Source organism: Bactrocera dorsalis, chromosome 4, assembly GCF_023373825.1.
Source record: "Bactrocera dorsalis isolate Fly_Bdor chromosome 4, ASM2337382v1, whole genome shotgun sequence".
Lineage (NCBI taxonomy): Eukaryota > Metazoa > Arthropoda > Insecta > Diptera > Tephritidae > Bactrocera > Bactrocera dorsalis.
The window spans coordinates 24715449-24739090 of NC_064306.1; the positions used below are offsets into that span (position 1 = coordinate 24715449).

Below are 23642 nucleotides of genomic sequence, written 5' to 3' on the forward strand. Positions count from 1 at the left end.
TTTGGAGAAGGATTCAAAAGAGCTTTTAGAAAATGGTGAAGAATTAGAAATCAATATACTTAAAACTGCCAATCAAGAAATTTCTAAAAGATCAGAAAATATGGATGACTTTATTATTGAAAAAGTTGATGTTTCCCAATTGAAATGGAGAAAAAAACCAATCGACTTTCAAGACGTTACTTGGAAAGAGTCAGAAGAAAACATTAACGTAGTAAATAAGCCGATTCAATATTTCAACACTTTTTTTGATGATGCTTTAATCAAATTGATTGTGGAACAGACCAATATGTATTCCCTCCAAGAGTCCGGTAGTGAACTCAATTGCTCAAATGATGACATTCGTCGATTTCTTGGAGTTTTGTTATATTTGGGCGTAGTCCAGTTGCCGGTTTTTAGAATGGCATGGTCGCAAGAATTCAAATTAACAGCAATAAAAGATTCAATGCCGAGAAGTAAATTTGAGAAAATAAAGAAATTTATCCATTTTTCTGATAAGTCGAAACAACCATCTAAAAGCGATAATAATTATGACAAATTATACAAAATTCGTCCATTATTATCGTTGCTCAAAGAAAAATTTAACAATCTACCTCAAGAGGAACACCAAAGCATTGATGAGCATTTTTCAGAAGCGTCTAGTTCGAAACGCCGTCATGTTGTTGAAGAACCCCCCAACTCAAAGCGATATAATGAAAATGGTCACTGGAAAGTTTGGGGAGAGAAAGGACGATGCCGTCTATGTAAAACCGGAACACCACTCTCAAAATGCTTAAAATGTGGTGTTCATCTATGCTGCAATACGCATAAGAACTGTTTTTTTATCTTATCACACTTAAAATACAAAACAAACATATATGTATATGATAAATCCCTTGTATATATATTTTTTCCTTTGCATGTATTTATATCACTCAAATACTGCCCTAAACGCCCAAAGTTGCTTATAAGCAACTTTTAATATCTTTTGATCGGATCACGCTAGAAACCTAAAACTTTTCATGGCAGTTAATTGAGCCATTTTAAGTCGGCAAATCAAGAAAAAAAATTTTTCTCGTGGTTGGTTTAAGTGCGGTCCTGAAAGGGTTAATCCCATAGAAAATTTATGGAACGATGTTAAGGTTAAGGTTGCGCAAAAAAAATTTAAAAACTGCAATGAACTTTGGGAAGGAATACAAGAAGCGTGGAACTCTATTCCTTTGGAGAAATGCCAAAGGTTGGTAAAAAGTTTGCCTCGTAGGTGTGATGCAGTTTTTAAAAGTAAAGGCTATTCTACAAAGTACTAGCCTAGAGACAACTCAATATTTTATGGACTGAATACTTTTGTTTGCACTGAATTGTGATTTTTTTATGTTTTCTTGTAAATATTAAAATGAAATAAAAAAACCCATGCAAAAATAACGCTTTCACTATGCTTACAAATAATAACATATTTTTATATCATTCTTGGAAAGTGCGCTATTTCTCTGTCTATAGCTGTATATTTCCAAAGGTGGACTTCTTACTGAAAATTTATCAAAAATTTTGAATAAAGATATCGCAGCACTAAAGTCCATTGGACTTACATAATGTTAAGGCTTTAGTCTGCGATCAAGGGGCTTCAAATTCTTCAATTTTAAAATCAGTAAGAATTAGTGAAGAAAACCCCTTTTACACACACGAAGGTTCTAAAGTGTATTGCTTATTGGACTATTGCCATCTAATTAAGTCCGTCCGTAATACGTGGCTGAAATATGATATTTCAACTCCAGATGTAATAGTCACTTTTAAAGGTATTTAAAAACTTTACTCAATTGACAAGAGCAATACACATTTTAAAATCTGCCCAAAACTAGCGGAGTACCATGTGTACCCCAGCGCCTTTGAGAAAATGTCCGTCAAACGTGCCACTCAAGTGTTTAGCAATTCGGTAGCGGCTGGCATCGAAATGGCTTACAGCTAAAATCTATTCGGCAGTGACGAATATTTAATAAAGTGTATAAATCGTACGCAGTTATTTGTCAAAAGGATGAACGAATTTTAAAAATGAATTAAATTACCGAATGGTGTTCGGGTTAGGTGTATTGAAGGTTTCCGCAATACAATTAGGGGAATGTTAATGTTATCAGATGAGCTATTTAGGGATCAAAGGGAATTAGATTTTATATTCCTTGGGAAATTGAATTAGGATGCGTTGGAGAATTTTTTTATAGATACCCATCCGACTGCCCATGAAATCCAATAAATTGTAGCTCGTCTAATAGCTATGAAGATACTTAGACAAAATTTTGAGAATAAGGGGGAAAATCGCGAGGATGATGGCGATGTTAATTTAGATTGGAATTTAGGCCCCGAAGATCGTGATCTAGATGTGCAGGAAATCGATCAGGAATATGAGTAACTCGCTTTGGAATCTTTTGTTATTCCAAACGAAAATTTCGTTGAAGAGGACGATGAAGCTGATGTCCAAATTAAGCGGTACTACACAGGCTATGGTATTTACCAGAAAATTCTGTGTATAATTCATTGCGAAAAGTGCAAAAAGGCAATGACTAAGGCACAAAGCGACTTAACGCCATTGTATAAACCTACAAGTAACCAATCCTTCATTTTGCACTAACACATACGCAAAAATCTACTACAAATTAGGCACTTGGTACGGGTTGTCCCTAAATGTTCTACTACAAATTAGGCACTTGGTTTGGGTTGCCCACAAATATTCTGCTACTAATTAGTCACTTGGTACGGGTTGCCCCCAAATATTCTACTACTAAAACGTTCAAATGCCTCAAATCTGCTATAGTGTGTTGCCGTGTTAGGTTTTAAAATTTATAACTTTAACAATATTTTTATAAAATATTCAAATATTTTTCGATTATTTAAATTCCTAAATATTAAATTTAATCAGTTTTGTACAAAATATTAATTATTGTATCAATATATTATTAAATGTTTCCAATTTTATGACATTGAGCGGGACCAAAAGCTCCGTCAGGATCGGGAAGGACCTCTCCGAGCCGTTCGATACCAAACGAGGTTTCAGACAAGGCGACTCCCCATCGTGCGATTTCTTCAATCTGCTGCTGGAGAAAATAGTTCGAGCTGCAGAACTTAATCGAGCAGGTACAATCTTTTATAAGAGTGTACAGCTGCTGGCGTATGCCGATGATATTGATATCATCGGTCTCAACACCCGCGCCGTTAGTTCTGCTTTCTCCAGACTGAACAAGGAAGCAACGCAAATGGGTCTGGCAGTGAACGAGGGCAAGACGAAATATCTCCTGTCATCAAACAAACAGTCGTCGCACTCGCGACTTGGCACTCACGTCACTGTTGACAGTCATAACTTCGAAGTTGTAGATAATTTCGTCTATCTTGGAACCAGCGTAAACACCACCAACAATGTCAGCTTTGAAATCCAACGCAGGATAACTCTTGCCAACAGGTGCTACTTCGGACTGAGTAGGCAATTGAGAAGCAAAGTCCTCTCTCGACAAACAAAAACCAAACTCTATAAGTCACTCATAATTCCCGTCCTGCTATATGGTGCAGAGGCTTGGACGATGACAACATCTGATGAGTCGACGTTGCGAGTTTTCGAGAGAAAAGTTCTGCGAAAGATTTATGGTCCTTTGCGCGTTGGCCACGGCGAATATCGCATTCGATGGAACGATGAGCTGTACGAGATATACGGCGACATTGACATAGTTCAGCGAATTAAAAGACAGCGGCTACGCTGGCTAGGTCATGTTGTCCGAATGGACGAAAACACTCCAGCTCTGAAAGTATTCGACGCTGTACCCGCCGGGGAAAGCAGAGGAAGAGGAAGACCTCCACTCCGTTGGAAGGACCAAGTGGAGAAGGACCTGGCTTCGCTTGGAATATCCAATTGGCGCCACGTAGCGAAGAGAAGAAACGACTGGCGCGCTGTTGTTGACTCGGCTATATTCGCGTAAGCGGTGTCTACGCCAGTAAAGAAGGAGAAGAAGAATTTTATAAAAAAAAAAATAAATTTTATATGTATGTATATATGTATGTCTGTTAGTCTGAATTACTTTATATTTGTCAAAAAGTTTATCTGTCGAAGGCCGCATTTCCATAGTTGCCTTGATCTGTGATTTTGAAATGAGAAATTTAGCGATTAAGTTTGTACGCTTATTATCAATATTTTTTTTTGTTTTTTAATTGGTTTCGTGTACCAGGTATAGGACCCTTCTTTCCACCACTATTCCTTTGATAGGGGTTTTAATAAGTATTTCGCTGTGGGTGATTTAGAATATTTTGTAAATATTATTTATTACTTAGTAGATTGTTTTGAATATTATTGTTGTTGTTCCTGAATTGTACCTGATTTTTTATATTAATTTTTGTTTTTGTTAAAATTAACACAAGCCGATTGTTATGACTTGTATTGTTAATGTTTACAATGGAGTTGTACCTGATTTTTTTATATTTATTTTGGTTTTTGTTTAAATACTTAGTTTCCAGTTGGTTGTTTTGACATATATTGTCAATGTTATATTTTTAATGTAATTAATATTCATGAATTGTACCTGACTTTATATATTTATTTTTGTCTAGTCATATTTTTTTATAATAAGTAGATTGATTTAAAACTGTACATAATACTGTAGTAATAAGTACTATGTGTATGATAATACATCCTAACTTTAAGTTATTCTAATTATACTTATATATAAAGGAGTAAACCATTGACAGGTTAATTTAAATATAAAAGAGTAAACCATTGAAGGGTTAATGTAGATATTGTTGGCTCTCTTTTAAAGTTCGTTTGTATTCATTTAAACACATTCTTGGTTGTCATTGTGTTGACACATATGTATATTCATGTTGCACAAGTTCATGTGTCCATTTCAAAGATGTACATATAAGTAAATACATAGCATGTAAGCAGAGAAAATGAATGTATGTTAGAATGAGTATATGTAAGCGTCTTCGGTGAAAAAGCGATCAGTACAGTTTGAGAAATAAAAACGAAAAGACTTGGCATCCTAAAATACATATATAAAAAGGGTTAAAATAGGCCTCCTGGGGAACCGAACACCCAAAAACGATCGGTAGCGCGCCTACATTGCAACCTCAGAGGTGGTAAGGAAGAGCAATAAATATCCAATAAATTTTTGTTTCAAAATTATTCTTGAAAGTTTTCATTAATGTTTTCCGTTACAAATAATTTTTCAAAAAAAAATTGATCTACTACATTCTTTTAATTACATCTCTGTGCCTAAAAAAGGCAGATTTCGATCAGGTGATCTCAGCTGTGAAAAATTCTTGGAAAACAGCTGATTCTTTTGTTACTTGTAGGGTTATACAATGCTTAACGCTCTTCGAAGTATGTCGAATGCAAATGATGTGATACGTCAAGCTCTTCAACGAATATGCTCATAATTCCAGTGTTCGTTGTCTAATGTTGTCCGATATACAACAAAAAACCGAAAAGGTTTTTCCTCAATGGTTTGATCAAGTTTTGCTCACAAAATAAAATTGTTGGGAGTATTAAGTGACAGTACTGCTCTTTAAAAATTCAAGTGGCTTGTGAAAGAAGAAGTAATTAGGAACGACATCGGAAGCGCAATGAAAAAATAAAAAAAAAAATAAAAAATAAGTTACAATTCAGAACCCTTTGACTATCGAGCATCTTAGTTTTGGGTAAGTAATGAATTTGCAAAGTAATAATATATTAACTTTATTAATATTTTGGATTTTATTTTATTTACAGGTTTTTTATTTTCAGTTTTTTCTTATATTTTCAGCTCTTCTTCTACTTTCAGTCTTTTTTATTATCTTTCCAGGTTTTCTTTTTTTAACGTTGCAACTGAGCCTAGCTTTTTTAAACACTAATATTAATCAAGATGGATTAAATTGTGTTTAGAAAAGCAGGTGAAATTAAATGACTGAATTTAATTATTAAAGCTTAGTACGCAGCTCTCAAGAAACGTAAGAACTTCATATAAAAAAACGCTTAAGAAACGGTCCAGAAACGTTCCTGCGATAAAGTTACTTGTGCTAGTACGCAGCTCTTAAGAAAGCTAGTACTAATTTTTAATACTTTTTTTCAATAAAATGTGAAAATGGCAAACCTGGTTTTGCCAGGAAACATCAAATCAACAATTTGTTTGTTAATCGTCAAATTCATCCTAAATTAGTTGAAATCATTATTATAAAGTATGTTCCATTTTGAAATGTTGTATAAAACCAACCAATCATCAACAACATTCCTTAAATCTCAATGAAAATATTTGTGTTACCATACATATACAGTGGCGGACAAAAGTCTACATACACCCCCTATTTCCATTGATATGAGAGTACAAAAAGTTTTTAGAAAAATGTATTTATACAGTTTTGTTCTAATATTTATTATAATAACAGTTAACTAAAAAAATTCATTATTTAACATAAAACAACAAATTTATGGAGGAAAAACTCAAAAATTGCTTTGACAAAAGTCTACATACAGTTCAAATCTCCTACTTTGTACATTGTAATATTAACAGTAAGGTAACGTTAGCCTTTTTATTTTACTTCAATATGTTTATTGTTTGATATTTATTGAATTTAGTTGTGGTTTAAACATTTCAATAGCTATAATGGCTCCGCGAAATGAAATATCAATTGATTTGGTGATAAAAGAAAGAAAAGAAAAAAAACATATGGTGAAATTTCTAAAATTTTAAGCTTGAGTCGAGCAACAGTACAGACAATTCTAAAAAACTTTAAAAATAATGGTTCCAACGAAAATAAACCTCGCAGTGGACGCCCCAAAAAACAATCTCGTAGAGACGTCAGCCTGATTCTCAACGAAGTAGACCAAAATCCAAAAGTAAATGCTCCAAATATAGCCGAACGCATAGTAAGTACATCACAAATGAGTATCCAACCAAGAACAATAAAAAAAAACTCTAAACGATAACGGATTCCACAGTAGAACACCACGGAAGAAACCTTTTATTTCTGAAAAAACCGGAAACTTCGTTTAAAGTTCGCCAAAAAACACAAAGAAAAGGAAATGGATTTTTGGAAAAAAGTTTCATTTACAGATGATTCTAAATTCACCCTTTTTGGTAGTGATGAAAGGGCTAAAATTTGAAGGAAAACTAACGCCACGCTTGACCCGAAGAACGTAGTATCATTTGTGAAGTTCGGTGGCGACAGCGTAATGATTTGGGGAGCTGTTGCGCCCTCTGGAGTTAGAAATTCGGACTTTATTGAAGGTAAAATGGACGGTTATAAGTATAAGTCTCTGTTGGAACATAATTTGAAGCCTTTGGTGGATAATTTAGGGCTCGGTTCCAGTTGGATATTTCAACAAGATAACGATCCGATGCATGCGGCGCAAATTGTTAAGGACTGGTTGCTTTATTATACTCCAAGGCAATTAAATACACCACCTCAAAGTCCAAATATGAATATTATTGAACATGTCTGGGAGATTTTGGAGCGTAGAATTAGAAAGCACCAAGTTTCTAGCTCTGCTATACTCTAAGAGCGCATATTGGGACCTTGGAACAGCATTACATCTGCAGCGTTGACAAATTTAGCAGAATCAATGCCACGGCGTCTTCAAGCAGTTATAGATGCCAATGGGGACCCAACTAAATACTAAAACGTCTTAATAACTAGCATTTTGTAAAGTTTTTCGCACTGAACTAAGATATTTTTGTACTGTATGTAGACTTTTGTCAACACAATATTTGAGTTTTTATTCCATAAATTTGTAGTTTTATATTAATTAACTGATTTTTTAAGTTTGTTGTTATTAGAAAGAAGATTAGAATAAAACTGTATCAACACATTTTTCTAAAAAGTTTTTGTACTCTCACATCGAAGAAAACAGGGGGTGTATGTAGACTTTTGTCCGCCACTGTACATACATACATACGCACAAAGTTTGTTTACTTTGTTTATTCTCTCTTGCTCTTCTAATGTGGATCATTCACAATGCGTAACCAGCTGTCAAAATTACTTGAGAGATAATGTATTTTTGTTCTTGAGCAATTACTTGAGAGCTGCGTACCAACCTTAAGTCTTGTGAGAAATTTCCATTTTGAATGGAATATTTCGTAATTCAGTTTTATGTTAAATTTATTTTTTTTATTAATAATTAATTTAATTAAAATTTTTGAAATTGTTAGTCTCAAGTAAAAATATTTCAATAAAAATATACATCTTTTATAAAACAAAACAAAGGAAATTGTCGTTATTTAAAGTAATTTAATTAAAATTTTGAAATTGTTAGTTTTAAGTAAAAATCTATATAAATAAAGGACAAGGTTTGCATGTTTGAAAATTATAATAAAATCAAACAGTGAAGTATTAAAAAACGTATTTAAGGCAATTTAATGTGTAAATGAGACAGAAGATAGTGTGGGAACACTCCTTAATGTATTGACACAGAACCATCATGGCCGACTCTGGTGAATCATGGTGAGTCAGTGTGACGAGAGGTCAAAACGGGTTGCAAAAAGCATAAAATGCTGTAATAATTGTTTAAAACAATTTTCAATTTTGTCTATGGAATGTTATTTAAAGGTTGGTATCCAGCTCTCAAGTAATTGCTCACGAAAAAAATACATTATTTCTTCAAGCTTAGTATCCAGCTCTCAAGAAATGCAAAAACTGCAAATAAAAAAACGCTTAAGAAACGGTCAGAAATTTTCCTGCGATAAATTTACATGTGCTAGTATGCAGCTTTAAAGTTATCTAGTACTAATTTATAATACTTTTTTCAATAAAATGCGAATATGGCAAACCTGATTTTGCCAGGAAACATCAAATCAACAATTGTTTCTCGAACGAAATTCAAAGTAATCGTTAAATTCGTCCTAAATTAGTTAAAATCATCATTATGAAGTATAGTTCATTTTGAAATGTTGTATAAAACTTACCAATCATCAACAATATTCCTTAAATCGCAAGGAAAATATTTATGTTATTACACACACACATATATACATATTACGCACAAAGTTTATTTGCTTTGTTTATTCTCTCTTGCTCTTCTAATGTGGATCATTCACAATGCGTAACCAGCTGTCAAAATTACTTCAAGAAATAATGTATTTTTGTTTTCTTGAGCAATTACTTGAGAGCTGGATACGAACCTTTTCAAGTTTTGAAAATTTTGCTAATTTTATCTTGTAATTTCTCGATTGCTAGTAATTATTTAATTCATATTGTTACAAAAAGTAGTATTAAGTTGTATTTGTATTACTATATGCATCCCTGATTATGAACAATAGCTGTAGGTATATGGAATAGCATTTGTAGACATCTGGCGCCACACTGTCTGCTCGTCTAGTTAAACAATTGCCGCGACTGTCTGCTTGCGTCTGGCGCCGTATAGCCGTATGTTCTGGTAATTTCCAGACGCGATATTCTAGAAGGACACGTCGGCATCAGCGAGAAATGCGTGGCTATAGCCGTATGTTCTGGTAATTTCCAGACGCGATATTCTAGAAGGACACGTCGGCATCAGCGAGAAGTGCGTGGCTATATAAGCCGTGGCAGCGCCAACGTAATCAATCAGTGCTAAGAGTAAACTGCTATAGTGTAGACGAGTTGTGAAATAAAGAGTTGTTGAATTAAATTAAACAGTGTTGATTTTATTTGTCAATCCAGAGATACGAACCTAACAAAGTAAACTAGCAAGAGTAAATTCGTAACAATTGGTGTCAGAAGTGGGATTGTCAAATAATCCAAATTCAAGATGGTTAAATTCGGAGAATTGAGAATTCAGCAATTAAAAAAGGAACTGGAGGAGCGTAATTTGCCGATAAGCGGGCAAAAGGCGGATCTGCAGGCACGATTACGTGAAGCAATGGAAGCGGATGGAATTAATGTGGACGAGTTCGAATTTGTTGGGCCAGAAACTTCTACAAAGGTAGAAGAGAAAGTAGAAGAACAACGAACATCATCAAGTGTAGACATGAACACGTTGTTAGTGGCTATTAAGCAAATGGCAGAAAATGCAGTGCAAACAGAAAATCGTCTGGCACAGCAAATAGCTGAAAATACATCGCAGTTAAAGTCTTGCCTTACACAACAAATGACTGAAAATAATACGCAGTTAGAAAAGCGTTTGGTACAACAGATTACAGAAAATAATACACAAGTGCAAGAGAAATTTTCAAAATTTGAAGAACAATTAAGCACAATAAAAAATGACGAAGAAAATTTAAAATCAGAAGTTCTGCAATTAAGTAATCGTGTGCGAGAACTGCAACTACATGGCCCTGCACCATCAACAAATAATCAAAGATTGAAGGCACCCACATTCGATGGAAGTATTCCATTTCAAATTTTCAAACTTCAGTTTGAAAAGACAGCAACGGCCAATAATTGGAATGCAGCGGACAAAGTGGCGTCTTTGTTTGTATCATTGAAAGGACCGGCAGCAGAAATCCTTCAGACTATTCCAGACTGTGAACGGGACAACTATGAGGCATTGATGAGTGCGATAGAAAGACGTTATGGTAGTGAGCACCGGAAACAAATATACCAGATCGAACTGCAAAATAGGGGTCAGAAGATGAACGAGTCATTGCAAGAGTTCGCAACTGAAATAGAACGACTGGCTCATTTGGCAAATGCAGATGCACCTGTGGATTACATTGAGAGGGTAAAAATTCAATGTTTCATAAATGGAATTCGTGATGTGGACACCAAACGCGCCACATATGCATTGCCAAAAAGAACGTTTGCTGAAACGGTTTCGCACGCCCTCACACAGGAAACAGCTTCCCTACTAAGTAAACCAGCACACAAGGTACAAAGGGTTGAAATGGAACAACCGGCGCTGATGGAAGAAATATTGAAGACTCTGAAGACAATTGCTGCACCGCGAGTAAATACAACAGGAAGATGTTTCAACTGTGGAAAAGCGGGTCACTTTGCCCGAAATTGCAATATAAAAGTAAACCCATCAAAACGGAAACAACCAACAGATAATGAGGACGAAGCATCCACATCTCACAAGTCGTTAAACTAAAACGGAACAGTTCAAAGGGGCGTGAGCTGGTTCCCACAACTATTTGCCCCGCCATCTCGATATCACAAATAGGTCGCCATGACAACAATCTTACTATCAACGGCATCGTAAATGGACGACTGTCAACGCTTACTTTGGATACTGGTGCCACACATTCAATTATCCGACCGGATGTGGTAAGAGGAACGGTTGAACCATTAGTCGGTTGCAAGCTTCGAACGGCCACCGGGGAGGAAGCAGCTGTCGCGGGAAAAGTGTTTTGCAAAGTGATGATTGGTACCCTGGAAGTTAATCACACCTTCATCGTAGCAGAAATCACGGATGAAATTATAATGGGAGTAGATTTCATGATTGATCACGGGTTACTTTGGATTTAAACAAGCAAATGCTGTTTTGCCAGAACATGGAGATGCCTATAAACACCGGATATGTGACCAACGTTGAAAGTAAGAGGGTGATTGTTGATGATAATCAGAGTATTCCACCAAAATCTGAGGCGATTGTATGGGCCAAAGTGAATGGAGGAGGTGGGACTGAAGAGTTGTGGATTGTGGAACCAACAAAAATAGATACACCCATATTGGTAGGAAGAACGCTTGTGAAAACTAGAGAAGACGCCACCATTCCGGTGAGAGTAGTGAATGAATTCAACACGCCTATAAGGCTGAAGAAAGGAGCAGTAATTGGACAGTGCCAGAATATAAGTGCAATAGCACGATGCGAACGGTCACAACAGAAGCCTACTATTGAGCCACAGCAGATAAGTCCTACACTCCTAAATAATTTGCTGAACGAACTGCATGGAAATGAAAAATTAAAAGCAGAAAAACTATTAGAAAAATACGCATCCATATTTGCAAACGAAGGAAACACAGGAAGAACCGGCATTGTCAAACATCGCATAAATACTGGAGACGCTAAACCAATCCGACAAGCTCCGCGTAGGGTTCCACTAGCAAAACGTGAGGATGCTAACAAAATTATTGAAGACATGCACAAAAACGGTGTAATCGAACCTTCAATAAGTCCATGGAGCTCACCTATCGTCTTAGTTAAAAAGAAAGATGGTAGCACCCGTTTCTGCGTAGATTATAGGAAGTTGAATGATGTCACAAAGAAAGACAGTTATCCTCTACCAAGAATCGACGATACATTAGACACCTTGTCTGGAGCGAAATGGTTTTCTACATTAGATCTACAAAGTGGATATTGGCAAGTCGAGATTGATGAATGTGACCGTGAAAAGATCGCTTTCAGTATGGGCGACGGGTTATGGGAATTCTCTGTGATGCCATTTGGGTTATGTAATGCGCCTGCAACGTTCGAGCGACTGATGGAACATGTGTTAAAAGGACTCAACTGGAAGACATGTTTGGTGTACCTTGATGACATTATCATCATGGGAAAAAGTTTTGATGATCATCTGAAAAATCTAGAGGAAGTCTTTCAGCGAATAGCATCAGCCGGATTACGCTTGAATCCCAAAAAGTGTTCATTATGGAAGAAGCAGGTCACATATCTCGGACATAAAGTGTCAACTGAGGGAATTCACACCGAGGAAGGAAAAATAAAAGCAGTGAAAGATTGGCCTCGACCCACCAACATTCATGAACTCCGCAGCTTCCTCGGCTTATGCACGTGTTACCGCCGTTTTGTACCTGGATTTGCGAACGTGGCTAGAAGTTTACATGATTTAACAAAGAAGAATCGCCCGTTTGTATGGCAGTTGGAACAAGAAAAAGCGTTTGAGCAGCTTAAGGAACTACTTTGTACGGCGCCGATGTTGGCTTATCCAATACCTGGAAAGAAATTCATCCTGGATACAGATGCGAGCGCTTATGGAATTGGAGGTGTCCTGTCTCAGCTCATCGACGGACAAGAAAGAGTAATTGGGTATTACAGCAGAGTGCTCGGGAAACCAGAGAAAAACTACTGTGTGACGCGAAAAGAACTACTAGCTGTGGTGGAATGTGTAAAACATTTCCACAAGTATTTGTATGGACAACGATTCTTGCTGAGGACTGATCATGCAGCATTAAAATGGTTATTACAGTTTAAGAATCCGGAAGGCCAAATTGCACGATGGATCGAAAGATTACAGAATTACGACTTCGAAACGGAACATCGAAAGGGGATTCACCACAAAAATGCGGATGCATTATCACGTCGCCCTTGTCCACTGGAATGTAAACATTGCTCCAAATCAGAAGGAAAAGAAGGTATAATCGACGTGCGATTACTGAATATAGAACCTGAAGATGATTGGACTCCTCACCGCATCAGAATCAATCAGCTGGAGGACCCTGATCTTGCAAAGCTGGTAATGGCCAAAGAAAATGGGGTACGACCACCAAAGGAACAAATAAGTAGCGAGAGTCCAACTGCAAAAGCATATTGGGCCCAATGGAACAGCATAAACCTCGTTAATGGATACCTTCATCGTACCTGGGAAAGCGAAGATGGCAAACATTCTCGTCTGCTGATCATAGTACCGAAGTCCATGATCCCAAAAGTATTGAAAGAATATCACAATGGACCTAGTGGAGGGCACCTTGGAATAACAAAAACTATAGAGAAGATTAAACAACGGTTCTACTGGATCGGTTGTCGAGATTCCATAGCAGAATGGATAAGTAATTGCGTAGAGTGCATGGCAGCTAAAGGTCCTAAAGCCAAAAGTCGCGGTAGGCTACAACAGTACAACGTGGGATCACCATTTGAACGAGTCGCAATGGATATTGCAGGTCCGTTCCCAACCAGTACGGCCGGAAACAAATATCTACTGGTTGTCATGGACTATTTCAGTAAATGGCCAGAAGTATATGCCTTACCAAACCAGGAAGCGAAGACAGTAGCCGAAGCGTTTGTAGAAAATTGGATAACAAGATTCGGAGTGCCCGTCGAATTACACTCAGATCAAGGCAGGAATTTCGAATCTTCCATTTTTCAAGAAGTCTGTACATTATTGGGCATCCACAAGACACGGACAACAGCGTTACACCCACAATCAGATGGGATGGTAGAGAGATTCAACCGAACGCTCGAAGAACATCTGCGGAAAATCGTTGATAAAGACCAACGGAATTGGGACAAGTGCATCCAGATGTTCCTGCTGGCGTATCGTTCAGCGAAGCACGAGACAACTGGTTACACGCCAGCAAAGATTATTTTCGGATCTGATCTGCGACTCCCTGCTGATCTTAAGTTTGGTACGAATCCTACAGCTGTAAGAAATGATGGAGATTATTGTTCTGCCTTAAAGGAAGAAATGAATGAATTGCATCTAATGGTAAGACAGCATACGCATCTGATGAGCAATAAGATGAAGGACCGGTTCGATCAAGCGGCAAATTCAAAAGGTTTTGAAGAAGGTGATCTGGTCCTGTTGTACAATCCACTTCGAAAGAAAGGCTTGTCCCCGAAATTGCAGACAGCCTGGGAAGGACCCTATATGGTGATGAAACGACTTAATGACGTGGTATACCGCATACAAAGAAATGGGAAAGCACGATGTAAAATGAAAGTAGTACATTTGGAGAGGCTCGCTCCATTTGGTTCAAGAGGATTTGTGCCTAATCGGGACGATTAGGCTTTAGTGGAGGGCAGTGTTACAAAAAGTAGTATTAAGTTGTATTTGTATTACTATATGCATCCCTGATTATGAACAATAGCTGTAGGTATATGGAATAGCATTTGTAGACATCTGGCGCCACACTGTCTGCTCGTCTAGTTAAACAATTGCCGCGACTGTCTGCTTGCGTCTGGCGCCGTATAGCCGTATGTTCTGGTAATTTCCAGACGCGATATTCTAGAAGGACACGTCGGCATCAGCGAGAAATGCGTGGCTATAGCCGTATGTTCTGGTAATTTCCAGACGCGATATTCTAGAAGGACACGTCGGCATCAGCGAGAAGTGCGTGGCTATATAAGCCGTGGCAGCGCCAACGTAATCAATCAGTGCTAAGAGTAAACTGCTATAGTGTAGACGAGTTGTGAAATAAAGAGTTGTTGAATTAAATTAAACAGTGTTGATTTTATTTGTCAATCCAGAGATACGAACCTAACAAAGTAAACTAGCAAGAGTAAATTCGTAACAATATTATGCCTTTTTTATGCACTTATACTTCATTACATTGTTTCTACATATTTTTTTTCCAGTAATTATTTAGTTATTTGCTTAAAATAAGCATTTTATATTTTACACAATTTTCATTTCATGCACAATAACAAAAGTATTCCTTGTTGACAGATAATAAGTGTTGCCATAATTACACATTTATCAAACGAATAAAAATGAATATAAAAACTCAAACGCAGGAAACAAATACCATCTAAATAAATTTTCCATTGTAATAAAAAAGTTTTTAAGGCTTACATATATGTATGTTTAATTGCATCTAATATTTTACAAAAGGTTCGTGATGATTATTTGCAATATTTTTTCTCCAAATATATTCAAAAATTAAATTGGAAGAATCTTCGCTATTATTGTAATTGTCCTTAATAAAAAAACGTTTAATTACGCATCACTGGGACTCGATGCGTTGAGTGTGGGTCCCGTCCTCGGCAACGAACGGATTATCGGGGTCGCTGTGATTAACGCGTCGGTGCTCATACCCGTGACTGGCCAGACAGTCGTATGCTCTCCAGCAATCAGTACATATAATACTGCCTTTTGCCACGTGCTTCGCTATCAAAGGTATGAGCACCTCAGCAGACCTGAAATTGCCGGGACATACCTCCAGCCTAAGGACGTCACTTCCATCCTCAACCATCCCAAGAACCCAGTGGCCCTCGACTCTCCGCCCTAAAATAAGAAAAGATATATTAATTATATAAAAAAAATTATATTTGTATTATTACTTTTGTTGTATTTTCTCTTCCCAAATTTGCTTTCATCTATTTGAACAGTTTTACCAGGGCCACCAATTTTACCTACCGCTACCTGATGGTCAACCTGGTATAATACTACAGCTTCGCGGCAGTAATTATACCAGTCACATATTGTAGCGCTAGATAAAACTGTTTTTCCTCACTTCCGCCTGCGACCAATGAGATGCATACGCATACATTAGATAAAATACCTGCGGAAGTGGGATTTTCACGTTGTCGAACCAGGTATCGCTCGACCTTGCCAACGCAGTTCGGTTCCGACAAGTCCCTTTCCGGCATCGGAACACCCCAACAGTGCTACTTTTGTTTAATGACAGCGTCTTTGGCACTTTCTGCGTACGGCAAATTTTAACTTTTAAAATCAAACCTTGTTCTTCGGGAAATACATTTCTCTTTTGAATCAAATGTTTGGAATATTTTTCCAATATTCCACATTGACTTCACTTCCGACGCTTTAAGCACCTTGGTTCGCTTTATGACACCTCGGCTGGTTGACGCTCCGACACAATCTATTTAACACTAGAACACACACCCAGAAAATACCATGATCTATATGTATCTATGATTTTTTTTTTTAAATGTATATTGTACTGGTTCCAGCGATATGGGCAAATAAAGTCAGGACATGCAACAGTGGATTTTTATACTCTCGCAACAAAGTTGCTAAAGAGAGTATTATAGTTTTGTTCACATAACGGTTGTTTGTAAGTCCTAAAACTAAAAGAGTCAGATATAGGGTTATATATACCAAAGTGATCAGGGTGACGAGTAGAGTTGACACCCGGATGTCTGTCGTCCGTCCGTGCAAGCTGTAACTTGAGTAAAAATTGAGATAATTGATGAAACTTGGTACACGTATTCCTTTGCTCCATAAGAAGGTCAAGTTCGAAGATGGGCAAAATCGGCCCACTGCCACGCCCACAAAATGGCGGAAACCGAAAACCTATAAAGTGTCATAACTAAGCCATAAATAAAGATATTGAAGTGAAATTTGACACAAAGGATCGCATTAGGGAGGGGCATATTTGGACGTAATTTTTTTGGAAAAGTGGGCGTGACCCCGCCCCTTCTAAGTTTTTTGTACATATCTCGGAAACTACTATAGCTATGTCAACCAAACTCTGTAGAGTCGTTTCCTTCAGGCATTTCCATATACAGTTCAAAAATGGAAGAAATCGGATAATAACCACGCCCACCTCCCATACAAAGGTTATGTTGAAAATCACTAAAAGTGCGTTAAGCGACTAACAAAAAACGTCAGAAACACTAAATTTTACGAAAGAAATGGCAGAAGGAAGCTGCACCCAGGCTTTTTTTAAATTGAAAATGGGCGTGGCGTCGCCCACTTATGGACCAGAAACCATATCTCAGGAACTACTCGACCGATTTCAATGAAGTTCGGTATATAATATTTTCTTAACACTCTGATAACATGTACGAAATATGGGTGAAATCGGTTCACAACCACATCTTCTTCCAATATAACGCTATTTTGAATTCCATCTGATGCCTTCTCTGTATAATATATACATTAGGAACCAATGATGATAACGGAATAAAACTTTACACAAATACGGTATTTGAGCTGAGGTATCCCTTGTGGAAAAATTGTCGTGATCGGACCATAACTTTTCAAGGTCCCTGATATCGAACACGAAGAACTCAGTGCCTAACCTAACCTAACCTAATTTTTCACCGAAAATATCGGTAAATCTCTCAGAATTTAATTATAATTAATTTTACAGCCAAATAAAAAAATATGTTAATGACGGATAATGAAATCTCGATTATCACTTTATCATGCGAGAGTATAAAATGTTCGGTGACACCCGAACTTAGCCCTTCCATACTTGTTGTTGTCCTGATAAATGCAAAACAAAATAATATAAATTATAATAATATACTTGTAGAGCAGTGGTCGGCATGAGAGGATTTGTCACTGTGTTGGTGAGCACGAAAAAAAAGTAGCCCAGTGAGAAATTGGAATTAAAATTAAGCATCTAATATAAATAATTAATAGTATAATGAAAATTAACAAAATGTCTTTTAGGGATATATTCCCTATTATCTTTAAAAGACTTGGAACATAAAAGGTATTGCATCGCACCAAAGGCATTTAGAATCATAAAATATTTCTCGCAGGGCATATTTGGTTTTGCGCTACAGTCTTCCGTGATGTTAATTCGTTGCTGGCTCGACAACGACTGAACGATAGAGCGTAAGCGTACGTGTGAAGTTAGTTTGCAAAATTTTGCTAAGAAATGCCGACCACTTTTGTAGAGTAACAACGAATACACATTTTGGTTTTTATTTCATTGAAATATTCTACCTGGTTCAAAAGATATGTGCAAAATGGTCGCGCAAGGTATGGGTACGTAAGGAGCAAATACACTGGTATAACTGGTTTTTGTATTTCATATGCAGCTGCAAGGGTTATTTTCACACGAGGTGTTGTTATAAATGCTGCCTGTCGATATATTCACTATTCTTTGGGTCCTCAACAGTGTAAGAAGTGAAAATAAATATAATTGAAACTATAAATAACTGGATACGAAATGACTTCAAGAAGAAACGAATATTTATCAAGTGCAGCATATAGATGGTAAAAAATGTAAAATAAGCAACAATGTAAACATATACTAATTTTTTTATTATGCAGGCTAACTGAGAAACGCGAGAATCATATAAACAATCTTTATTTGATGAAATTTGTGACGATGACGCTCCCTATGACTTTGACTCAGAAGATGAAGAAGAAATTCAAATCAATGACATTGAAATTGCTGATGACGATGCTGAAGTTTCGCAAAATGCCGCAGAAGTATTACCTGATTATGCGGACTATGAGGATGATGAAGAAGAAGAAGTAGAAGAAAATAATGAATTACCTGTTAGTGCCGAAAAATTTGTTGCACGTGATGATACTGAGTGGATGAAAGAACCAAATGTAAGTCGTCAGGTACTCAGACAAAATATTATAAGAGAACGTTCTGGACCAGCTGGATGCACTGAAATGTTGTCAATAGAGCAAACATTCAAATGTTTCATGAACGTTGAAACGGCTGATATAATTATGCGCTGCACAAATAAGTTAGCAAAAGAAACTTATAATGCTTACAACAAGGCGCATCCAAACACAACTCCTAAGTCATGGACGCCTGTGTCAATAACAGAGCTGTATGCATTTTTTGGCATACTTATTATGACTGGTGCGAACCATAGCAATGGAGAACATGTTCGAGATTTATGGAGCGTCAAAAACTATAAAGGTTCCCGCCACAATGGGAGTTATCCGTTTCTGTTCGATATTGCGGTTCCTAAGATTTGACGATAAAAACACTCGTGCAACACGCTTACTAACTGATAAAGCAGCACCGATCAGTGAGTTGTGGACGATGATGAACAATAATCTTGCTGCACATTACAAGCCCAGCTCATGCTTGACGATTGATGAACGATTATTTCCTTACCGTGGACGCACACGGTTTACGCAGTACGTACCGTCAAAACCTGCTAAATATGGTGTCAAGGTTTGGTGGATTTGCGATGCCACAAATGCATATCCACTGCATGGACAAATATATACTGGACAAGCAGAAACTGGTAGGGAAACGAACCAAGGCGAACGAGTGGCGAAGGATTTGTCTGCTAAATACCAAGGAAGTGGCCGAAACATTACAATGGACAATTTGTTTACGACCTTTCCAGTTGCAGAACTGCTTCTCACCTGGAAACTCTCGATCGTTGGAACTTTGCGCAAAAATAAATCATATATTCCTCAACAAATGAAGCAGAACAAAAACAGTACAATTGGTTCAACGACATTTGGCTTCAAAAATAATATGACAATGTGCTCTTATGTTCCCAAAAAAAATAAAGCAGTAATTTTGCTTTCGACCATCCATAATGATGCTGAAATAGCTGACAGTGGGAAACCTGAAATAATTGAATATTATACTCGTGGTGTTGTTCGAATGGACCAAATGTTTGCGGAATATCCAACACAAAGACAAACAAAACGATGGCCACTAGCGATGTTCTTTAACATGTTGGACATTACAGCTCTTGCAGCCTACATTGTCTACGATTTGAATAAACCTATGTATGTATGTTGCCTTGGAGAACAAACAACAAGCGTAAGCAGATCCTGCGCAGCTTGGTTGAAGCATTGTGTATGCCCATTATTGAAGCCAGACGCGAAATTTTTCGACTAAAATTGCTATTGAAGCATATTTCAACCGACCGGTGGAATCAATGGTGTCAACAGCAACATCAACATCTGCCGCAGCACGCACGCCAAAACCTGTGTCCGGATCTTGCTATTTATGTTACGCACAAGAGGAAAAACGCCGTAGAAAAACCAGAAAGCTGTGCGCCAATTGTAAGATGCCAATGTGTCTTGAACATTCGGTCACATCAACAAATTGCTATATTTGCCATGATTTTCCTTAGATATAAGATGAATTTTTATAATTTTTATAATAAAAGTCAATAATATAATGTGTGAAATGAATATTTTTATTTTTTCAAATAAAAAAATAATATAAAAAATGTTTTTTTGATTATTATGAGGATTTTTACTATTGGGGTACAAACGTATCCCGGGTGTGTGTTTACGCATATATTGTGTTTGGAAGGCTGTAGCTCCTGAACCAATGGTCCGATCTGGTTCAAATTTTGAATTTGAACTCAAAACTAAATAATCTTCCTAGATCCGAAGTAGCGGTATAGAGGTATAGCGGTTCAAAAGTTACAACACTTCAAAGTTGAAAGTGGATACATTTGTACCCGGGTGTGTGTTCTAGGGTTAAATACCTTAAGTTATATTTTTATCAATTTAAAACTTATATTACTTACCTGATGAATTTGCACTCATTTTTTAAAATTCAACTTTTAATAATTATATTTGTATTTATATATATTTTAAATCTTATTAATTTAAATTTTTATTTATAGTATATTGTAATTAAAATACCCCTTAACTTTTTATTATTATATATTTATATATATTTTAAATTTTATGCTCTTTTAATTTGTATCCTGAATTTATGCCTGTATCCAATCGCGGAATTCAAATGAAATAAATATGAAACTTCTTACAAAACGGGAAAAAAGTAACGGTACATTGTTTGGTTGTAACAATACCCGTTATAGAAAATGTAGTTTAAAGAGGGTGATATACCCTATTTAACATAACTTTTAGATTACCTTTGTGCATTAGCAGCCTTTGGCCACGCTTAAAAAACCCTGGCCGATCCAACACCAGGGTGAACATTAGTCCATTCCCGTCCCACTGGCCTGGCCAATCCAACACCGGGATGTGTCAGGTTTTTTTTAAGTAAAACTCCTTTTCGCGTTGGCGGCCTTCGGCCACGCTTCAAAAAAAAAACCCTGGCCGATCCAACTCCGGGGTGTGTCTGATTTTTTTTGAGTAAAACTCCTTTTGGTGTTGGCACCCTGCCCGATCAAAAATCATGATATATCAAGAAAAGGGACAATGACTTATGTATGTATTTGGGGTATAGTCCTATTATTTATTAATTTTTATTCGTTTGATAAATGTGTAGTTATGGCAACACTTATTATCTGTCAACACGGAATACTTTTGTTATTGTGCATGAAATGAAAATTGTGTAAAATATGAAATGCTTATTTTAAGCAAATAACTAAATAATTGCTGGAAAAAAATATGTAGAAACAATGTAGTGAAGTGTAAGTGCATAAAAAGTGCATAATATGAATTAAATAATTGCTAGCAATCGAAAAATTGCAAGATAAAATATGCAAAATTTTCAACTTTAAATGCAAATATCTCGAAAACTATAAGTTTACGGCGGCAACAATTATATATTTTCTTAATCTGGAGCATCAGCTCTATCCAACCATACCACTTTTAACCCTGAAATCGTGGGATGGTATACTAAAGCCGACCCTTAAAAACATACGACGTAAAAACAGAGAATACAGAACCTAATGATATGTCATTTGGAAAGATGACATATCATTCGAAGAATTCGAAAAATGTTCACGCCTTCATGGGATAGAAATGAAGTGCAACGATGAAGGGAATATTTCTGTTTGCGACCACGAGCATTACGCTCGAGTAGCTAGGCGGTTTCAAAATAATTCTTTGAAACAAGCAAAAAAAATTAAAGACCTGAAAAGGAGAGTTTTCTTATTGGCAAGAAAGTGTCAAGCTCTGAAGCTATGAAATCAGAAGAACGCATTTGCCAACTAATGGAAATATGTAGTTTCCTATTATGTGGCAAAAGATGGCGTAGGCAGTGAAAGATTGCTAAATTTGCTCCAGAGCAATTTAAACGCGTCCGAAGTTATCGGGCTGAAAATAACAATAATATGCGATCAGGGTCCCTAAAATGCCAGATTGAGGCTAATACATATTAAGCGCATCACCAGAAAGACCATATTTTTACCACAACAAAAATAAAATTTATATGATGTTCGACTATTGCCATTTATTAAAATGTGTGCGCAACATGATCCTGAAATATGACACCGAAATCAGGCGAATGTTAATTTTAAAATGTGCCCAAAATTAACTTATTCGCATGTATACCCCGGAAACTTAGAGAAAATGTCGGTGTCGAGAACTACGCAAATATTTAGTAATTCGGTCGCCGCGGCTATTGAAATGGCAATAAAGGAAAATTTGTTGGGCTCCGATGAGCACTCAAAAAAATGCGCCAAAGCAACCCAAGTGCTGGTGAAAAGAATGAGTGATCTTTTGACGAATTGGATCGCAAGACGCTTTGCAATCCAAATCCGCGAAGATAACCAATACAAAGGGGTTGTATTTAAAAAATTAATAAATTAAAAGATCATATCGACTACATACATATATAAAAAATATAAAAAAGCCCAACAGCCAAATATTGTGTCTGCACTCATTTGTGTTTACGATAAATGCAATGATTGCATTGAGTGGCGATATATTCGAAGAATATTCGAAAGTATCCTTTATACTCTAAGGGTGCCAGCAGAGTGAACGCTTTAAGCCGAGCCGAGCGCATTTTCCCATTTACGCAACACGTGAATTTCCGCTCGGCTTGGCTCGGCTTTAAGCGCTCACTCTGCGCGCACCCTTAGGTAGAATGAACCAGGATGCACTGGAAAACTTTTTTTATAGGATACGCGCAAATTTAGGATGTAATAATCATCCATCAGCACACGAGATGCAATATATTGTTGCAAGGCTAGTGTCCATGCATATATTGCGACGCCACTTCTCGCAAACTGGCAGCAATTGCGAAGAAGACGACGATGTAAAACTTGACTGGAATATTGACCAGAAAAACGACCTGAGAGAAAATTTAAACCCGTCTGAGCAACTTGCCGTGGAACAAATATACATATATTCCAGATGAGCACTTTGCTGAGACCGAAAAACCAGCAGAGAAACAGGTTCGTCGCTACTTCACTGGATATGCAATATACCAGAAGGTTTTCTGCAGACTAAAATGCGAAAAATGTGCGTATTTAATGAGAAAGAGTGATAACTCTCTATAAGCCTCATCGGAAGCCCTTATAAGGTGTAAAAATTATAAAAGCGCAGATGACCTAAGGCTGGTTAATCCCGATGATAGAGTCTTCGAAATAAGCCGCCTTCAAATGAGCTGTTATAAAGAACTCTTTATAGAAAATTCTTGCAGAATGGGTATAAAATCGATGATTTTAGCCCAGATTACTGCAATTACCGCACAAAAATACCCAGAGTGGTATAGCGAGGCTGGAGATTGCCTCG

General features: G+C 36.9%; 2 protein-coding genes across 4 annotated transcripts in view; both read left to right on the plus strand.

Annotated features, from left to right (window-relative positions):
- The window catches only part of LOC125778303 (uncharacterized), a 47612-nt gene extending 34835 nt beyond the window's left edge, over positions 1 to 12777 (plus strand). The window contains exon 2 of the mRNA XM_049455190.1: positions 10766 to 12777. Coding sequence (XP_049311147.1) covers positions 10766 to 10987 — 222 coding nt within the window. The 3' untranslated portion in view covers positions 10988 to 12777. The remainder of the gene's footprint in view (positions 1 to 10765) is intronic.
- LOC105221910 (facilitated trehalose transporter Tret1) overlaps positions 1 to 23642 on the plus strand; it is a 166625-nt gene that overhangs the window by 46375 nt on the left and 96608 nt on the right. The window lies entirely within an intron of this gene.